Source organism: Salvia hispanica, chromosome 4 (genome assembly GCF_023119035.1).
Source record: "Salvia hispanica cultivar TCC Black 2014 chromosome 4, UniMelb_Shisp_WGS_1.0, whole genome shotgun sequence".
Classification (NCBI taxonomy): Eukaryota; Viridiplantae; Streptophyta; class Magnoliopsida; order Lamiales; family Lamiaceae; genus Salvia; species Salvia hispanica.
This window is the reverse complement of record NC_062968.1, coordinates 37,826,749-37,847,033: the sequence shown is the minus strand read 5'-3', so window position 1 is coordinate 37,847,033 and position 20,285 is coordinate 37,826,749. Positions and strand designations below refer to the sequence as shown.

General features: G+C 36.3%; 2 protein-coding genes across 2 annotated transcripts; both read right to left on the bottom strand.

The window, feature by feature from the left end:
* Positions 1 to 1,175: 1,175 nt before the first annotated feature.
* Positions 1,176 to 2,167, bottom strand: LOC125185491 (casparian strip membrane protein 1-like). The gene is made up of 3 exons (XM_048082020.1): positions 1,875 to 2,167; positions 1,657 to 1,780; positions 1,176 to 1,570 (listed from the first exon to the last, which is right to left on the bottom strand). The coding sequence occupies exons 1-3, from the start codon at positions 2,093 to 2,095 to the stop codon at positions 1,355 to 1,357; spliced, it is 561 nt and encodes a 186-aa protein (XP_047937977.1). The 5' UTR covers positions 2,096 to 2,167; the 3' UTR covers positions 1,176 to 1,354.
* Positions 2,168 to 3,331: 1,164 nt separating this feature from the next.
* LOC125219236 (transcription initiation factor TFIID subunit 2) lies at positions 3,332 to 18,240 on the bottom strand. Its single transcript, XM_048121150.1, has 26 exons — positions 17,891 to 18,240; positions 17,388 to 17,520; positions 16,834 to 17,166; positions 16,095 to 16,250; positions 15,927 to 15,993; positions 14,970 to 15,169; positions 14,630 to 14,783; positions 14,378 to 14,462; positions 14,205 to 14,296; positions 13,290 to 13,415; positions 13,155 to 13,208; positions 12,732 to 12,800; positions 11,615 to 11,712; positions 11,179 to 11,526; positions 10,988 to 11,075; positions 8,996 to 9,121; positions 8,852 to 8,908; positions 8,345 to 8,424; positions 8,214 to 8,256; positions 7,243 to 7,329; positions 6,911 to 7,000; positions 6,665 to 6,723; positions 6,408 to 6,498; positions 6,153 to 6,315; positions 5,770 to 5,953; positions 3,332 to 4,957 (listed from the first exon to the last, which is right to left on the bottom strand). The coding sequence occupies exons 1-26, from the start codon at positions 17,904 to 17,906 to the stop codon at positions 3,397 to 3,399; spliced, it is 4,560 nt and encodes a 1,519-aa protein (XP_047977107.1). The 5' UTR covers positions 17,907 to 18,240; the 3' UTR covers positions 3,332 to 3,396.
* Between the last annotated feature and the right edge of the window lie 2,045 nt (positions 18,241 to 20,285).

Sequence of the window (20,285 nt, the reverse complement as noted above, 5' to 3'; positions counted from 1 at the left end):
CTCAAACATGGGGCTCTTATGTAATTTCAAGCAAATGTTATTGCCTGTGTAAAATTTTCATAATTATGGGGACTGAATTTGCGTCTAGTTGAATTAATTAAATAAAATGAAGGTTGGGTGAATATTGATGAAAAATGTTTTACTATTAAAGTGAACTGCAATTTATCCATGGATGAATATTTATTTTGTCATTGCTAAATTTTACTCCATTAAATTGTTAATAACACTGAAAATATACGAGAGTAAAGGCCAAAACTCGTTCTAAACATATGCTCATTTTACGATTTTGGTCATAAACATTATTTTTTTGAATTTTGGGATCTCAAACATTTCAACTCGGATCACAACCGGTCCAAAGTTAACTTTTCCGTCAAATTTTAACATTCAATGTTTTTAATCCCGATTTTGACCAAATTAAATTGTTAAATATGATTATTACTCCCTAATTATATCCTTAATTATTTTAATAAATTATCATTTAAAATACAAAACAAATACTAATATTAAAAAATAAAATGAGAAATTCAAAACAACAACATCAATCGCTAAGGGGAATTTCCACCATCGCTCCACAGCATTTCCACCATCGGAGAAATTTTTCGTCCTACGGGAATTTCTCGAATTTGGTCGTCAATCGGCGGTCGTGCCAAAACAACAACAATAGGAAGACGTCTTCCCAATCCGACAAGAGAAAATTTAACGAAACAAAAGGAGGCGGCGGGGTGATGATTATGCGGAGGGGCCAATCACTAAGCTGCATAGCTGCCAAATTGAACGGCGGCGATGCGAGGTCTGTTTGTCCGCCGGCGGCAGATGATATGACGGTGGGACGAATGAGGCCGAAAAGGATGCCACTGCAGCTTCTCAATATTTATGTCGGATCTGCGTTTTTCAACTCGCAATGCGAGTTGTTTTGAATTTCTCATTTTCCTTTTTAATATCATTTGTTTTGTATTTTAAATGATAACTTATTAAAATAATTAAGGATATGATTAGGGAGTTAGTAATCATATTTAACAGCTTAATTTGGTCAAAATCGGGATTAAAAACGTTAACCGTTAAATTTGACGGAAAAGTTAACTTTGGATCGATTGTGATCTGAGTTGAAATGTTTGTGATCCAAAAATTCAAAAGGTAATATCTATGACCAAAATCGTATAATGGACATATGTTCAGAACCAATGTCGACCTTTACTCCATATACAAATACGATCTACATTTAGTTTTGATTTATCAAGAATCAATGACAACACAACATAAACATGAAAGGAAGAAAAAGGATAATTACATCATACATATAGCAATGTAAATCAAAACCAAATGTAAATCACATCTGTATATGAATTTGAAGAGATCAATGCTTTGTTAGACCGAGAGCGGAAAGCACCACCATGATGAGAAGCAGCGCCACCGCAACGAATCCCGCCACCACCGCTCCGCTGATCCTCTGACAGAAATCACCAAACTGCTGACACAACGGTAGCCAATTGGCCTCGGAGTTTCCGTTGTGAGCAAGGTACACTATCGCCGCCGATGAAGCCGCCGCCGAAGTAAGCAATGTCACTATAAACTATACAACCGAAAAAAATTACTAGTACTAGATTTTTACAATAAATTGTTTTACTATAATTTTCAATAATCAGTATAATTACTTACCGTATCGCATATCATTAAGAGAAGCCTCGGCCCCGGAACAAGGGGTTGAACTACGCATGCTACGGAGAAAGGCACTGATAGAACGAGGTAGCCACTTGAAATTGACATTGCTATCACAAAGAATCTATATATTTAAAAAAAAAACAAACTTAAGCATGTTTGGTAGGGTTGATAACTTATCTAGGGATGGAATTCTATGAAAAAAATGTCAGACTGACGTGAATGCCGGGAGATCTTCATAGCTGGCTCGGAACTGGAACAACTGTGTGAAGAATGGAAGAGTCTGCTCGGTGGTTCCCATGGCGAGGGTGGCGGCCAACGCAGCCACGGCGCTGCTTATGCGGAGGAACAGGTCCAAAATGGCCACGCTCTTCTTCAGCGCCAAAAGCCTTAATTTCCGTTCCCTTTCTCTCTTTGTTTCTGCTATGTTCGCTTCCATTTCTTCATTCACTTTACAAAATGCTGAATTATCAATCTGGCTCAAACAACTAATTCAGCTTTAAATTTCTTGTTTAACTGTTGATTGATTTTTATATCAGAGTGGCAGCCAAGTGAATAGCTTATATACTAAGTACTAATATCTTTGAAATTAATTAATAGGAGTATTAATTTATACATTCATGCATGCACTACAATTTTGTTATATCGTATGCCCAAAATGTTTTATTATAATATGCTATTAACATCTTGTGTTTCATAAATTAAAATATTTTCAAGAAGATAAAGTGAAACTAGGGTCAACTATTTTATATTTTGGGTGGAGAATGTGGTGGAAGTTTAAGACAATATTATTCTTAATCGGATCAGTCAACTAACACAAAACTAATCCACTAAATGCGAGAATATGTAGTTACAAAGTAGATCCGCCTCGCCTTTCCTGACTCATCATTCAACAATACCACTTCATCTGTTTAATCATACATAATTAATGTTATATACTAACATTGTTGATGACATGACCTCCAACACATTTTTCTTATCCTTTTTAACCTCCAACACATAGTTTTCATTTGTATACTATCTAAAGTTTTCTCAACTATTTGACTACATCTAAAAACATACTAGTACTACTATTTATCAAATTATATTATGTGTACAGAGTAATACTCTCTTTCGGTCATTTTTGCTCGTTCCATAAACTAGTCTATATTTGATAGTCATCCTAGTTGGCCCTACAATCAACACACAAATGCCATGTTCAATCTTTTTTGGGTTTGGTCTGTTTTGTATTGGAGGATTAGACTGATTATAGTCTAGACCAAATTTTCAACTGAGACATTGTATTGATGCTTGGAAAAAGTTCCATTGTATTCATTCATTCTGTTGTCTTACAAAAGTAGCAAGAATTTTCATATATAGAAAACAGATTGTAATCTTCCTTTTCTATGAGGCATCTTGCCTTGGTTAAACATGCATAAACTCTAGCATCAAGTAATTAGGAAAAGTTGGCTATTCCCAAATCTTTTATTTTGTCTTCATATTTGATTCTCTGCATAGGTCTGTACAATAACATCGTCTGTACTTCATAGGTTACTAGTTACTACAGACGACCCATTTAACAAACTAAGTGTGTAGTCGTGCAATACTTGAAGAATCTTTAACTGTTCTGTTACTTTTGTGGTCAATGTCTAAAATGACTACAGTTTATAATTTGCCAAAACAATAGAACAATACATTGTAAATCTAGATAGAATTGCATTAGAAAAAAGGGGGAAATGAATGATTCCAGCATCTACAAAGTTATTGTTTACGCTTAAACTTAATTTTAATTTTATGAGACGGCGCTGAACTTGAGCCCCCATCATTTCTGCTCATACCCGCCCCTTGTTGCTCGACATTACTCTTGTTATTTACTTCCTTTGCCCCCTCAACTGTACCTTGTCTAGTTTCCGGCAGCTCTTTTTTAATCCCCGACTCCACTCCAGCAGGGTGATGATCCACACCTTCTACTCTCTTTTCTTGTATCGGAGGCATAGTTTTGGGTTTTTCAGCGAGAATTTTCGCCATTTCCTTCTCCTTTCGCTTCTTCTCCTTTTTCTGGCGCTTCTGTTCCTTGCGCTCAGGATCGTCGTGGTGCCTATCCTTCTTTCGCTTCTTGTCCTTATCCTTGTCTTTCTTCTTTTCCTTGTGTTTACCATGGGATTGGAGATCAGTGGGAGCTGAACTACCTCCACCATCGTACCTTCTGGAGTCTAGAGCGGTTACATGGTTCTCACTTGCTTGTTGCTCTCCATCACTTTTCTTCGTGGAGGCAGGAGACCGATGATCATCCGAAGTGAGTGGTAAAGAAACTTTACTAGAATCTGCAGTACACTGTAGTTCCTTAGAAAGTTCTTCTCCATCATCAGTCGTGGGTTTAGTACGGCCTATACTGGCTGTCACTCGTGAACCAACATCATGGCATGAATTGGCATCCTCAAAGTTGTGATTTCCAGTACTGATAGTTTCGCCAAAGTTTCTATGTGGCGCATCAACAGAGACTGAACTGCTCGCTCCATGATCAGCATCGTTGTTTCCATCTTGAGCATTCAAGATTCTACTCCTAACAGGATCTTCGGCCCGACTAGATGCTCTATCTGGATCTTCGGCCCGACTAGATGCAGCAGACTGTCTGACCCTTATCTTTAGTTTTGGCTTCTTCACCTCACGACTGATGGAAACAGTATCAGGTCCACGAGTAGCATCTCCAGTGGGCATACTATCATGATGGACAAGGCCAGCTGGTTCAGTTTCCTGATGATTGGTAAGTGACATGTCGCTTCTTTTGGAAGCCTCATTATCAAAGAAAGTATCTGGTTTTCCCAACGCCTCAGTTTCAATCAAGGTGTTGGTGTTTTCCTCTGAGTCAATGAAAATGTTGCCTACAGAGTTAGTAACTTGCTCAACTGGCTGATGACCTTCAATAGGCAAGGGAACTTGCTCAATTGGCAGAAGACCTTCAATGGGCAAGGGCATTGTAGGCATCATTGTGAGTTCATCATCAGAAATCTGCAATACTGAGTTCCTCTGTTCAGGAGCATCAGAAGGAGGATCTGCTGTCTGCTTAACAGCCTGAACATCAGAATTATGGAGTGAAGGATTTGGGACTGCCGTAATCTGTTCATGTTTTTCCACAAAAGTTTCTCCATCTGTATAACCTTCTGGAACCAACAGATTCAGTGGCATATCAGAGGCAGATGAAGGCTCGGGAGTCTTGGATTGCTTGATAAGGGCAGCAAAAATGCTCTTAAGTTCGCTACACGTCTTTGTATGTCCCATCTTGAGAGTCTCGTCTCTTGGAACCCCGTAAAGTGTTGGAGCCCTGAATATATAAGATATCATATCAGTAATGAGTAATCAACAACAACTAATCAATCATCAAACAACTATTCATTTGTGTAGAGCTCATATAAAATAGCTTAAACGGCTTCAAGGTTTGATGCTGATAGATGTTTTTTTCAGCTACCCATTTTCTATAACTAAATAGAGGCCCACGGGTTCCCCTCCGCAAATTGGAGAATAGTAATTGCTTTTGAATAACTTAAACATTACTATTCGTATTCACAGAGAGGACTGATATTTTCAAGATAAATATACAACTCCTCAAAGATTCTCACGTAATGATTTCTTGTTTCAAAAGTGTAGAAAATTAACAGCGGATGATAAACATGTAATTGATGTTCTCACTTTCCTTCATGAAAATAAATCACAATATGACAGCCATGTTCAAACATTTCATCTAATTGATAGAGTCCAAGCAATTAGGCTATTGGCCGCTGTCATTATTTATGATGATGCAGTGAAAAGGGTCATCTCGACCAGTGTTCCACTAAACAAGAAATTAAGGCAATGAATGCCCTTAACCAATTGATTCTTTGCTGATACTGCAGGTTTTATAATACTCACCTAACCAGCGAGATCATATGGCTGTTACCTAATTTTTAGGCATTTTCAGAGATAAACCCTATTTTTTCCTATTCATTATGCTCCGTCGGTGAGTTCTTTTAAAGTACTTGAAATAGTAGGCATTCACCAGTTCTAGCAATCAACATGTGTCAGCTATAAAGAGCTTTAAATAGCAAAATACCAGATTTAATTCATTGTTGTAATAGAATAGAATACAAGTTTGACCACCTTTTGGCAAGAACGTGCAGAATGCAGAAGACGTAGTGACGAAGCATAGTATTGTTAAAGGCCAGACGACTTTCAAGTAAGTGCAAGAGCGTAACAAGTGTGTCGATCTTTACACCTTTGTCACCATTGGATTGACTAATCATCTGCGATATGCGCAAAGCACAGATACCTAATTTGGTTTGTCCTGTAAAAATTAATATGAGCAGATTCAGAATGCTTACCATGCACACCTGACGAACACGAACATAAACAAAATCAACCAACATTAATGCATGTGATTATGACAACACAAGGACGAAAATCTCTAATGTCAAATAAGGAATAGAATAGATGATGCAAACAACAAGAGAATCACAGGATACAGAACCAAAGAAAACATGAACCTCGTAGAGATGTCTCGTCGTTAAGGTATTCAATGAACAGTTTCAGTGCCGCATCTATTCCATTACACTGAAATTCAAGTTCAATTAGGCCTCTGCTTGCAGCAATTCGAATTTCCCACATCTTTGATATTCGATATGGTTTAATTAGTTCCACAACATTTTCCTGCATGAGTCAGTGACGCCATGTTAGCAATGAATCAATCAAGCACACATCAAATAGCAGGGTAAGTTTTCAAATAGCAGGGAAAAACTTACAAGAGGAACAAATTCTGATAGTTTGAGTGCCATTTGAGTAAGTGATTGGATACAACAGATTGTCAAAATCCCATTGTGACTTGGCATCAACCTGTTGTTTGAAATCTCCGAATATTCATATATCATGCACTATTCAGTCTATAACAAATAATGTGTTATTCAAATTAAAAACGAAGGGGTTTAGGCTTCTAGCACAATCCTTAAATAAATAAATAAAAAGGGACTGGTATCTTGCAACCAACAAACATAATTAGTACCTGTCGAATTGCAAGAGACGATCAAGACGCTTCAGCAAAGAGGGTAAATAGATGACACTCTGTACAAGATCAAGCAGATAAGTCAAAGTATTGCCCATCCCTCTTAAATTAGTTATTAACAGCATTACAAAGATACAGATGACAGACTGTAGAGTACTACAGAACAAATTAACATAGATGGTGGAAAAATAAAACCAAATTTCCAATAAGAAAAGCAACATTACTGATGTGAATCAGATCATATACCTGTTGTCCAAATTCAAGTTCTCCAACAGACTGGACTAATGCAGCTACCAAGAAAACATCCGAGTATGTGTTCCCACTGTTATCATTGTACTACAACCGGAACAAAAATCAGGAAAAAGCATTCTAATTGGAACAATCAGCATAAACTCAAGGCAGCCGCCATTGATTTCATCATCAAAATCACAAAAATCCAAAACCATCTTACAGTTCTCCCAGTTTACAACCATATACTTTCATAAAAGTACGTTATTCACACACCCAGTCCACATAGGCATCTCAAATGTTCAGATTTTCTAGTAAAGTAGTCTTGTGCATATTGTTGACAGTGTTACCTTCAGAAGTTGCAAAATAAACTCAACAGCTTCTCTGGGGCTCTTCTTGTCTGAAGATCTGACCATAGCTATTGCATGTGGTATTGCCTGAAAAATAAGTAGGAGTTTTATTGGATATTGAAATGTAGTCAGCATTATTTGTATTGGAATATAAGGCGATCTTGGTTTTCTTCATTTATTGATTAGTTGGAGATTTTCTTCAATTCAATAGAAATATGAGTTCAATAGTTCTTCGGCAAGATAAAATCAGACTCGGATATATAACCCTGAGAAGAAACAATATTGCTCCACTGAGGAGTCAGCATCAAGTTAATATGCAAGCAGAAAACACATGAAAGATTTACAGAAGTGAGAAAAAAAAAAGAAGGGCTTAAATATATTTTCCAAAAAGAAGAGGTGGATAGATTGGCCTCAACAGGCACCCCTAGGTATTATAGATAATTCTTCATCTGATAGAGACATTTACAGAACCATGATTGAAATATAGACATAATTAAGGGGCAACAACAAAACCCTCAATTACTGATACTTATAAATTGTCCCATACAATGGAACCATATAAGTAACAGAGGGTGGGTAAATAGGTAAGCCCTAAATTTATTTTTGTAACCATGCCTAATGTATTTGAAACTTGATCAGGATGCAAAAAAATATACGAAGATCAAGTGATCAACAATGATATGGAGGACTGGAATAGACCGATCTTGAAAGTTTAACATAAGCAGGCTAGATGTTAGATTGTAAGAGTACTCTGTGCAAGTTAACTTGCAAGAATCATACAGAGAAGCAAAGAACATGGATATAAAGGTAGTGTAAAATGGACTATAAGAGTTCATATAGAGGCAAAATATATATTTAAAATGGAGACTTAAATAAATTCTCACTTTAGTTGCACAAAAGACTAATCTACTATAAAATTCAGTGCTACAGTCTTCATCTGAATAACATCACAGCCTACCTCAGTGCATTACCTCAAGTACAAAGTACTCCTGAAAATCATGAAAGTCATTTGGCCTATTAAAAAAAAAGAGCATGCAATTAACAATTTGATCAGGTAATTGAATAATTTACTTGAATTCCTGATATAACCTAAAGAATATACCTGGGAAGATTGATCTTAGGATCAAATCTACGACTTTTATAGAAGTTTATCAGATGAAGCAAGCCAGTCCAGTCAGTGTCCTGATTAGACAATAAAGCAAAAAATAATAAAAGAAAACCAATTATCAGAATGGCAATGTGACAAGTTACATTACTTGACAGAGAATAACAGTGACAAGAATGATCAATGTTATTTTAATTCAATGTCACAAAATAATTACTTAGAGCAAGAGCACCGCATTTATCATGTTCTCCATTACAAATGGAACAATAGAAGTTGACACGGAGCATATGAGAAAATAGCTTATTCCAACAAGCACAGATTGAAAATAAGGACACTGGAAAAAAATTTGATAGGAGTCCACTAATGTTATATGCACAACCATAAGACATGCAAAAGCAAATTGACAGTCATTGATCTCAAAAGTTTAGACATATACATGTTCAATACATAGAAATGGTCCATAAATTCAATGTTTTCACAGAGTAGAAATGGCATTAATAATACCTCACTTGTAGTAGCAGCCAATGCAAATGCAGCCTGTATGCGAACTCTCCAGAAAGCCTAAATGAGAAATAAAACGACCGTTGAGCAGACATAGATAAGGATTAGACTAAAATAGAGATGGAAGTGGGGTACAAGGATAAAGACCTTGGAGTCACAGAGAAAATTATATAGAGCATTAACAACAGAAAAGGAAAGTTGTGGTAATGCTTCTAATACTTCTATAGCTTGTGCCTGAGCGACAACATCCTTATCCCTCTCCAATTGATTTATCTGCAGCAAATAAAACAGCATTAAGGTCCTGCAACAGAGAAATATCACAGAATGATTACAGGCTTATTCCAATTTTCTTTCAACTGATTTACATTTCTTATAATTGATACCTTGTCATTTCTCAATATTAAATGATGATCTAGTCTCCATCGTGTTCATACAAAGTGACACAAGTACTAATTATGGCAAGGGATGTCAACCGAACCGACCCACTAGAGTTTAGGGTCAACCCTACTCGGATTGCGGGCTATTCGGGTTGAAATTTTATCAGGTTACAACTTACAACTTTCCAACCCTGGCCCTAAACAGTCCGGTTTCAGGTTAACTCACCCTATAGGGCAAAAAGTTACAGATGAAAATTATCACCATAAGTTGTATTTTTAAGGATGATATATTTATAATGTATATACATGCACAATAATTAAATATATACTAAATCATATGACATCATAAAATTCAACGTCTATACATTTTAAAAAGAAGTTCAAACGGGATGCATGATGAGAAAAATCACCCATAATTATAAAATGTTTAATTGGGAGAATTTTGGAATATACAAACTCAAACACGATTAAATACTACTAGTAGTATAAAAATTGCTAAAAATAACTATGACACTGGATAAGAATGACATTTGGTAAACTTGTAAAATTTTAACATAAACCATTTTTTATTTATGTTTTAGAATTCATAATATTTCTTATACTACCTCCGTCCCCCAAAATTTGTCCCACTTTGACCCGGCACGGGTTTTAAGAAATGTAATGGAAAGTGAGATGAAAAAGTTAGTAGATCGTGGGTCCTACTTTTATATATTAGTTTTTTAATAAAATGTGAGTAGGAATGAGTTAGTGGAATATGGGGTCACTGCCAAAAATGGTAAAAGTGAAATGGGACAAATTTTGGGGGACGGACGGAAATGGAAAAATGGGACAAATTTTCAGGGGCGGAGGTAGTAGTAAACTTGAATTTCCAATTCGTTTAACTAATATTGTCTTCGTTCCAACTAAGTTGAGTCGTATTCCTTTCCGCTATGTCCCAACTAAGTTAAGACGTATTCCATTCTGCGATGACCCAACTAAGTTGAGTCATTTCCTTTTTTTGCAAAAAACAAAACTTATAATAACCCTTACTTTATTCATTCTCCTACTTCACTCTATGTTCTCTCCTACTTTCCCTCTCCTATTTTATTTTATCCTCATTTAACCTTAAAACAATTTCTTAATCACCGTACCCAAAAGAAATGTCTCAACTTAGTTGGGCCAGAAGGAGAGTACTAAACTGCCTCTATCCCATTCAAAGCGAAGCATTTCCTTTTCGGTACGTGCTCCGGTTATTTGGGTGATTCTAGTCGAGCCACGTGCGCCGAGCGCCCTGGCGTGCTTTTGATGACATTGCGAACAAGTCATTAGAGTAAGCAATAGTTGCCCTTTGCTCGTAGGGCCAACCCATTGGGTGCCAGGTCGGCCCTACTCGGGTTGCAGGCTAATCAAGTTGGAATTTCATATGGTTAAAAATTTGCAGCACTAGAAATTTAGTGGTATATATAGATATACACGAATGGAATGTATATTGATTTTATCATACATTGATTCAGGTCTACTTTAAGTATTTAATCTCCCTTTACACTCTTATGTATAGAGCATATGAATATAGAAGTAAACCATTTTCATTGAAAGACCTTTAATGTTATCAATGTTTTTCCATTAATAAAAACTCTATTAATATTGATTTCCATAAAAGAAGAATGCCTTTAGAAGTATTAGACTTGGAATCAATTGCTTTACAAAGAACTTTTGTATAAATTTATTGACTTTTCTTTGTTTTACTACGAAGTAAGAGTTTTGATCTGAGTTTTACACTCACCCACATTTGCACAGGTTGATTGAAATGTACTTCAGCAAGATATTCCATTTCTGGATCAGCGCGTAGCCATAATAGGGGAGACTCGGAACTGTTGAATCCATAAAAAGACAATCTTAGAAAGAGGCTATATCACACAGTAGGATTGGGTTAAAAAAGGATTGCATAAAGGCATAAGATACCAATACACGTACTTTGGTCGCACGTCAGTTATGGGCATAGCATCACCATTGTCATCAGAACCATCAGCCTTAGTGCCCTTCTTGGTTTTTTGGAAGCGCTTTGAAGCAAGTTTAGAGTGACACTGAATCTCCAGCAACTGCCACGGTTCACCAGCCATGGGCAGGAAAGGATGGTCATACATGCCATCCAGCTCATGCACCCGTATACTCATCATCCCTGGCCACCCAACTACGCCATCTCGATTTTCAGAATCATGGTTGATATTATCAACGCCTACCCAAGAATCAGGTCTAGAAGTACATCCCCGCAGAACAGCTAATTCAATCATATTCTTTCTTTTGTTATAGGAAAATCCCATCCTAAGTGGAATGAAGGGAAGTTAAGAGAAAAGCTATTAGTAACACACAAAATACAATCAACACAGAATATATACAGCAAGAATCATACTTCAGCACTGGACAACCACAAGATCCAACCCAGCGAGGAAAGAACTCTTTAAGAAATGGCCGCTCAAGATTTCCAATTTTATTAGCAAAGTGACGGAACTGCCATCAAACAATGTAAAAAAATAAAACGTTATCAACAATAGCACAATAAGATCCCAAGAAGTTAATCATATATACAAGTGACGTTAAGAAAGATGAAAGAGAGATGCGTGACATTGATGAAAGCTAGCCACAGACTTCCACCATAATATAATATGCATTAGTAACAATGAGTTGTAGTCGGCAAATCACAAGTATTCTGCTACAAGTGCTATTATGCAGTACAAACAGTAACTAAAAACACACTCCCTCTGTCTAGCAATAAATGTCCCATTTTTTACCGTCTCAGGTTTTTAAGAAATTATTTGACTTTGTAAAGAAAGTGGCAAAAAAGTTAGTGGATGGGGATCCTACTTCACATATTGGTTTTATGATAAAATGTGAGTGGAATGTGGGATCCATTTGCAAAAAATAGTAAAAGTGAAATGGGATATTTATTGGCGGGGGGACGAAAAAGGAAAACTGAGACATTTGATCGCAGACGGAGGGAGTTCATGCAAAGAAAAAGACAGATGTTCAAGATGAAGGAGAGGAAATAAGTCTTGCAAAAGCAAATATTGTTTTGCCTCCATTCTTAAATCAAAAGAATAAATATTTGGTTCTAAATTTTTTACTGCAGATGCCATGAAAGGATATCTGGAGCTTTCATATACTAACTAATATGATAGATGTTTGCTAGGAAAGAAAAACAGAAGCTGAGTATTCAAATAAGAGTAGACATCCTGAAAAGTACACTGGATGGGAAACCTTTTAAGCTAGAGAACAAACAGCTTGCTAGAAATTATTCTCCAGCTTCATAACATCTATCCACTGGAAGATGCACAAACATTTTGTTACTCTAAGACTGGGTATTTAGGTCAGCATTGAGGATAGGAGGAAAACTAAACCTTGAAGTCATGTGCTCCAGGGTAAGAATTATATTACGCTAGATAAATTACTTACACCATCCGATGACTGAATGCAATGATCATGAAAATAAATAAAGCGATAACATAAGAATTAAAAACCTACAAAGTTACCTCTTTAGTGCTCAGTGTTCTCAAAGAACGGTTACCATCTCGAGCCCTCAAAACAATATTCTGCAGAATCTGTGGATGGAGAAGACTATCATAAACTCACGAACATAAAGAAAGGCTATATGCTCAAGAAGAAGACCAGATCTTGGGGTTTATAGAACTGGTTAAGATGTAGTTATCTGAGAGTAACCAATGACCCTAGCATCTAAATTCACAAGCAAAACTTGTGGCTTTGAGAAGATAGATAGTATCAATGCCCTATCATAAGAGATGGTACTATGCTACAATGAAGGAATGTTTGTCTCTGTAAGTGTGTCAGTGTGCATATTGAAAGCATTGCTGAACAGAACTAAATCTAAAGAGCACAAACATGAAATTACTGGGACAGAGCTTCATATATCTAATTTCAAGATTCCAGGTTCTTACTTTACGGAAGGACTCTGGACCCATCTGCTTCTCCAACATTTGAAGGATAGCTATCTACAATAAAGAAAGAGAGTTAAGCCAAAAGCATGACATGTTAAATGGAAAATCTCTCTTAACTGATCAAATAGGACTTACAGATTTCCATGATCTTATTTTTCCATAAAAACCAATGCTCTGGGTGCCATACAAATCCTTGGAAGCAGCACTGGAACTTAAGGAAGTAGCGCCACTATCATCTGCTTGGCAAACAGCACAATTGGCCTGCAATATTATATTGTTAATTGGCCAATTTAATACACAGTGTATACATTCTGTGGTAGTTTGACAGTGGAATTTATATTTATATAAAGAGAAATATATTATCTCCAAAGTTAATGAAGCTGTCAATCACTCCCTTCATCGTATAAATTGTTGGGTAATGATTGGATAATGAGTAATGATTAACACAAGACAGAGCAAATCTAGTCTTTACTTTTTTCGCAAGCAATATGCTAAAAGAACAATCACCGGCCTTGTCTTACGCATGCATCACAATATCTTAGAAGTATGACCACAGCCAGGAGTAAAGAAAGATTTGGCAAAAGTTATCTGTGAAATAAGTCATGTGGGTTCAATGAAGTAATTTTCAGGAATCAAATATTTTGAAATGAATTAATCTCAGAATGATGCTAATTTCAAGTCCAAATAAATTACCAGCATGGGTAACATATGGCTCAAATATTCAAAATCACCATCAGATATTTAGGAATATAAAACATATGGAAATTGCGTGTTCATTAGATAGTTACCATGTAATCACTTGTATTTCAACAATTAGTTATGGGTACAGATACCCTTTCATGTAAACGTCATTAGCCTGTCGGGGGAGTTCAGGTGTCAATAGGCATTTCTCTTGGTCAATTTATAAAATCAGCACTTTTAAAACAAAAGAAGCATTCCGAGTTCCAGTGCTTCATTACTTCTAAAGTAAGTGGTTCCCCATCATAGCAACACATAATCAGCCATTTTGAAATCATATTAAGAATAAGGGGTATTGAAGAATCATTGAACCTTGTATCTTCTAAAGCGCGCTTCATTGTTTCCCAAAAACCTCTTAATAAAAGAATCAGTGAGAAACCCAGCAAGACCATCCACCAACCACTCTGACAGAAATATTACAGCAACCATATCAGATTGAGATTTTTCCATAGTTGTTGGTACAAATATCTGAATTAGTATATCACCGTCATTTGGAGCTTCAGGGGTGATATATACTCCAAACCACTGTCTGGCAAGAGCATAAGCAAGTTTAATCCTTGTCTCTATAGTCTGCGGAGAAGACCCATCACCGGAAACAGAAATAATAAGGGAAAAATTGATCAGAGTGGCTTTGCTTTGATTTCATTAGCTAGAAAAGGTCTAATAACAAAATGACGGGATGGTCAAAATTATATAAATTACTTGCAGCTTACAAGGAAACCATTTCATAAGCATACCTGATCAATGAGTTTCTCATCAAACAGAAGATGAGAACTGAAGATGCTCGTGGAAGCTCCTGAACTCCATAAGGATACTGTCATCTCAGGAGCAATGAAAACTTGTGTGTATGATCCTAATGGAAATGATGCAGATAGGTAATCCTCATAGTGGCTGGTGAAAAGTACCAAGAAAATTAATATTGGATGAGATAACATTGACTGAAAATACAAGTGCCTAATACACTAACATTATTTTAAATTGGCCAATCAAACTCTGGCGAGATAAATGAATTTCAAATACTGGTTATATGATTGAGGGGCCGCAATCAATACAACGAAGACCAGTATAGGGCAATACCTGAAAGCATTGTGGAAAAACACCATTGTATTCCGCAGCTTTGACAAGTTAGAAGGTAAACAAAAGTATGAGAGCAACCCACGATGTCGGTCAGGAAGAACTTCAAATGGTGCAACTGTCAGAGAAATCCACTGAGCAGCTACAGGAACATCTAGTTTATAAATATATGTCTTCTGTGGTGGATCATCCTTGGTCAACACCTACAAGAGAAGATTCATCAGTGACTAATCAAACAAAAGCAAATATTGTGTCTCTGTGAAAGCATAAAGCATTTCAAGGATTATAAGCGAGTGGCGAAAGAAGTTTTTTCACTCAAACAAGGAGGAAGAACTACTAGATCATCGAGATTATATCTCTATTCTCTATAATCTACATCTCAATATGAAATGCACTTCCATAAACTAAGCAATGCCATATAAATAAAAACAGAGTTCAAACACAATCTCAGAGTTTACAAGTTAAATGTAGGGTCAAATGCTAAAGGCAGACACTTTTTCTATGTCATAATTCCCAAAGATCCCAAGACAACCATTCCTGTTCCGGCAGTCTTCATCAAGCAAGATCTTAAAATTTTCATGTTGAACAACTAAATTAAACATCTAATATGCCAGTCCATATAGCAGAACAGCTATGATCACCAGTAATAAGAAGCTCAATGGTAGGATTGTCACATCTCGCATATAAAGAGATAGACAGAAATCTTAGCAGGTACGTATAAAGATCCTTCATTTGGGACGTAGAGATGTCTCCGGCTTACCCATTTTGCCATATGTTAACACACGACAGCTGAAGCTCAACAGCAAGATAAATGAAAAGAACAATTCAATTTAAAATTATCCAGCAACAAATTAGTAGCAGTAATTAACATCCTTTTATATATCTAGCTTCAAATGGAAGTAGGAAATATGTGTAGTTCTTTGAATTTTTTGCCTCAATATTTATAGTTTTATCCTTTACCTGATGAAGTAACGTTCCGGAGCTAACTGCAACAAGATCACTGGCCACCGTAAATTCAAGGTCATAACTGAACAAAATACAGAATAATTTATTGTTAGCATTAGAATGCATTTTATTGAAATTATTTAAGCTGGCAAGTATTTCTAGCCTTGGCTGCCTTGCACATACCAGCAACACTGCAAACTCTCATCCAAACAAGGAAACCAGCACCGTGCACGTCTCAACTGGTTATTTGTATGTAAAACATTGCCATTAAAATGTACTCCTGTCTCTGCTTTTTCAACCCAATATTCTATGCGCACAAGTTTCACATTCTGATCCAGTCTAGATGATAAGTAAGAAGCAGCAAAATCACATAAGACTATTAGAACAAGAACATAACAATGTACTTGAACACAAAACTAGAACTGTTTGCATGAAGTGGAGACAGAGAGAAATATTTATAAGAAACCGGCTCATTCACACATGAAAATTGTTAACCTAAAAGGCTAAAAACAGATTGAATGTCTTATAAAGTCAGTGCCCAAATTAGACTCTGGACAGCACAAGTTGAATTCAGTTGCACCAATTTCCCACATAAGTTGATATTTCTATCTACCTGATGCAATATGGTGATACTATTAAGCATCTATATGGAACCAAGTATCTTGAACGTATAATGTAAAGAGTAATATATATGCCTTTTAGAACTTTATGAGTAAACATTTATCATGAATCTCATCTATTATTTTGCCTCGTTACAAGTATATATCAGAAAGCACTAGGGATGGGACTGTGATAACACTAGGATCACATCACATGGCATGCATAGAACTTTGATCATATGCACATATCAAAGAGTTAGAAGTTATGGAACAGAGCATCTATATAAAAAGCAAGAGCAGCAGATGAATTAAAATTCTGAAACCTGTTAGCATCAGCCAAATTTGGTTCACCATTGTCCACCTGGATATATTCTTCTTGATTGTTGTCCATTTTAGTGGTCTTGCTACACATTATCAGTAAATTTGGAAGTAATTCGATCTCGAGGGCTGACCGGTAAACAGACCCGGAGGCTTTAGCAGCTGAAGTGGCTGAGGAAACAACAGACCATCTATCCTTTGGGTCCAGACGCTGATAGTGAGGGAAGACTTCAAACATCGCTGGCTCTCCATCAACTGTAACCTTTTCAATTGCCAAATTATCAGCATGCAAACCCACTATTCCATTGTCCGGTATGGCTATTTGAAGTTCTGTGTACCTGAATTTGCAGATTTCATAACACAAAGAAAAAGGTTACAATCTTTTTCGTTTTAAAATTTTGACTCAGTTCGCATTTTTTTCTCTTTCATAAGAAAAAAAATAACTTCAAGGAGAAAGTACAGTGCGACTTCCGGACTAAATCTGAATCAGATGCCAATCAAGCTACCTAAGGACCCAACGAAATTCAACAACAAAAGAGTTCAAAATCAAGAAAAAGACCCATAGATTCGGCGGCGGTCCATGTCAATGGACAGACAGAGCTTCTGATGCTTGACAACTGCCTCCGAATTACTATTATCTCCATCTCTCTGCTCTTCGTTCTTTGCCTTTTTAGCCTTCGCCATTTTAACAACTGCAGGTAGAGCATGCATGCATTGTCAAACACTGAAACAAATTGCGGAAGAAATGAGAGGAATAAATTGGAAATTAGATTGATACGTACTCCCTCTGTCCCAGCCTAAGCCCTAAGTGAGACTTTCTATTTTGGCATAGGAATTTTGATAGTAGTGTTTAGTGAATTAGATTATGGAGAAGTAAATAATAAAGTAGGAAAAGAATAAAGTACAAAGAGAATGAGAAAACAAAGTACTGGCTGAGATAAGAGTATAAACCCAACAACAGAGGGAAACCAAATCCAAACGCTTAAAATCCCAGTTGAAAAAATTTGAAACGTAATCTCCAAATACAAGGAAAATAAATACACCAAACCAGATAATTCTTACCGGTTGAAGATGGCATAGAGAATGTTGCTGGAATCCATGGAGGGAACCAATTTTGGAGAAGAGAAGGCTGCCGAGATTGCCAATTTCCGAGAAGAGAATGCCACTGACGACTTCACAGAAGATAATATTGTTGAGTTCGGAGGAAATTCCACCGGTGACGGAGAGGGAGAGACCGCTGGAAAGGCGTCGGCCAGTCCGTCAGGCGGCGACGGTATCTTGTCCCCAGCAGGCGGCGACTGTGGCTAGTTCCCGTCACACGGCGACGGTGGCTGGTCCACGCAGGTGGAGACGGTGGCTGGGCCACGGCAGGCGGCTGGTTTCCGACGGAGGGAGAGAAGAGGAGAGGAAAGGGGCTGTGGAGAATTCTGAATCAGAATCGCGCGAGGAAAGAATAAAGAAAGAGGGTTTTCCAGAATTGCAGCCCAGCCCCTCAATATTTTAAATATTACAATTTAGTCCACAATATTTCTGGAAACTACAGAATGGTCCCTAATCTATAACGAAATTCCTCATGTCAAGTTATGTACTCCCTTTCAGTCCCTCATTCTCGCTTCAAGATTTTCATAATGCCTTCGTCTAATAAAAGTATATATTCTATTTCTTTTTTAGTCTCTCTCATAAGAGTATGCACTTTCTAATTTTAGAATTTATTTTCTTAAGGTGGGACTCATTCTACACTAACATTATTTTAATTATTTTTTTCTTTCTATCTCTTTCTTATTTTAACAATTGTGCATTAAAATGCGTATCTAATCAAAAATACATATCTTTGTGGGACAAATAGAGTTAATTCTACTTGCAATATAAAACAAGTAAAGAAACATTATGCATGTATCCAGTCAATTGATTATAGAGATGTCATTTAGTGAAAAAAACTGTAGTATTATGAACTCTTCATAAATTGAGTAACTGCAAAATGTTGAGATTAACTAAAACATGAATGAATTTCAGACCATTTTGCATTTACTTAGATGGGTTATTGGAGACCAAATGATAGTCATGTGAATATTGATCTTCTTGCTGATATCGAGAAGTGACTTTATTACATTGTGTTTGTTTATGCATTTATAAGAGCATTTAAATGTATTATAAGCAAACAAGTTTAATTCTTCTGCTTAGTAGATTGGTCACTGTAGGTAAAACAGTCCTTTTTTGCTAAGCTTTGCAGAAGATAAATTGTACTTCCTCTGTCAGCCATTAAAAATCTCATTTAAGTTTGACACGATTTTTAAGAAATGTAAAAGAAAATGGTTGAGAAACTATAGTGAAATATGAGTGGACGATTTTTATATACTGTATCAGTTTTATAATAGAATGCGAGTAGAATGAGTAAGTAGAAAGTGAGATCTACCTACCATTATAGTAAAAGTGAATCGAGACTCATAATGGCGGACCAACTAAAATGGTAAACTATGACTCCTAATGGTGTACGGAGAGGGTATTTCACAACCTATATAAGTTTTGGCTACCTGTCGCGAAATGTTGCAATGTTAGTCTATATGTGGCGTGGTATGCTACTTAATGGGTCTAACAGTGAAATGAGTATTTCTTGTTATTTAATGAAAAATGAGGTCTCAAAGATTATTGTTTCTCGGTGATTATGTTTTCTTAATCTTTCGTATGCTTGTATATGTAATAACTCTTTTATCCCGTTTTTCATATTTATGAAAAATTAATATTTTGTTACAATGTGTTTTGTTTATGCATTTATAAAATGTTTTGATTTACATTTTGTGAGAGTATGTAACTAAGTCAGTTCTTGCAGAAGAAAAACAAAATCTTAACACAAATAAGCCTTGGCTACCTATCGTGAAATGTTGCGACGTTATTCCGAAAATTTCATTGCTTTAGGAAATGAACGAAGTCGGTATGGTATTACATTGGGCAGATCTAAGTGAAAAGTCTTCCGTGCTATTTAATGAAATATGAGGTTTCGGTGATTATACTTTGTTAATCTATGACCTGAATCCAATCCTTCATAGAACCCTGATCTGACCCATAATACCACTCAATATGAAATGGGACAAGCATAGAAGACACATAACGAAATTCACGGTCATTCCAGACTCTATTAAAATGATTTCTCCATGTAAAGTTTGAGATTTTGGAAAATTAGAGTTTTCAGTCCTAGGGTTCGTCTGTCATCAATTCGTGTCCAGTCTTTAAGGTGTTGATGAGCTTTGCCCACAAAACGATACACAACGAGTTAAAGGGATAGATCAAGTCATAAATTGAAGTTAGATGGTGATTAAATTCAATTCCTTGAATTCATGTTGTACATTTAATGTATAAATAACATATATTGAATTGATATAAGATTGAGTGAATTAATTGAATATATATTGAATTGAATATGTGATTATATATTTATGAATTTATTGTTCAAGCATGAAAT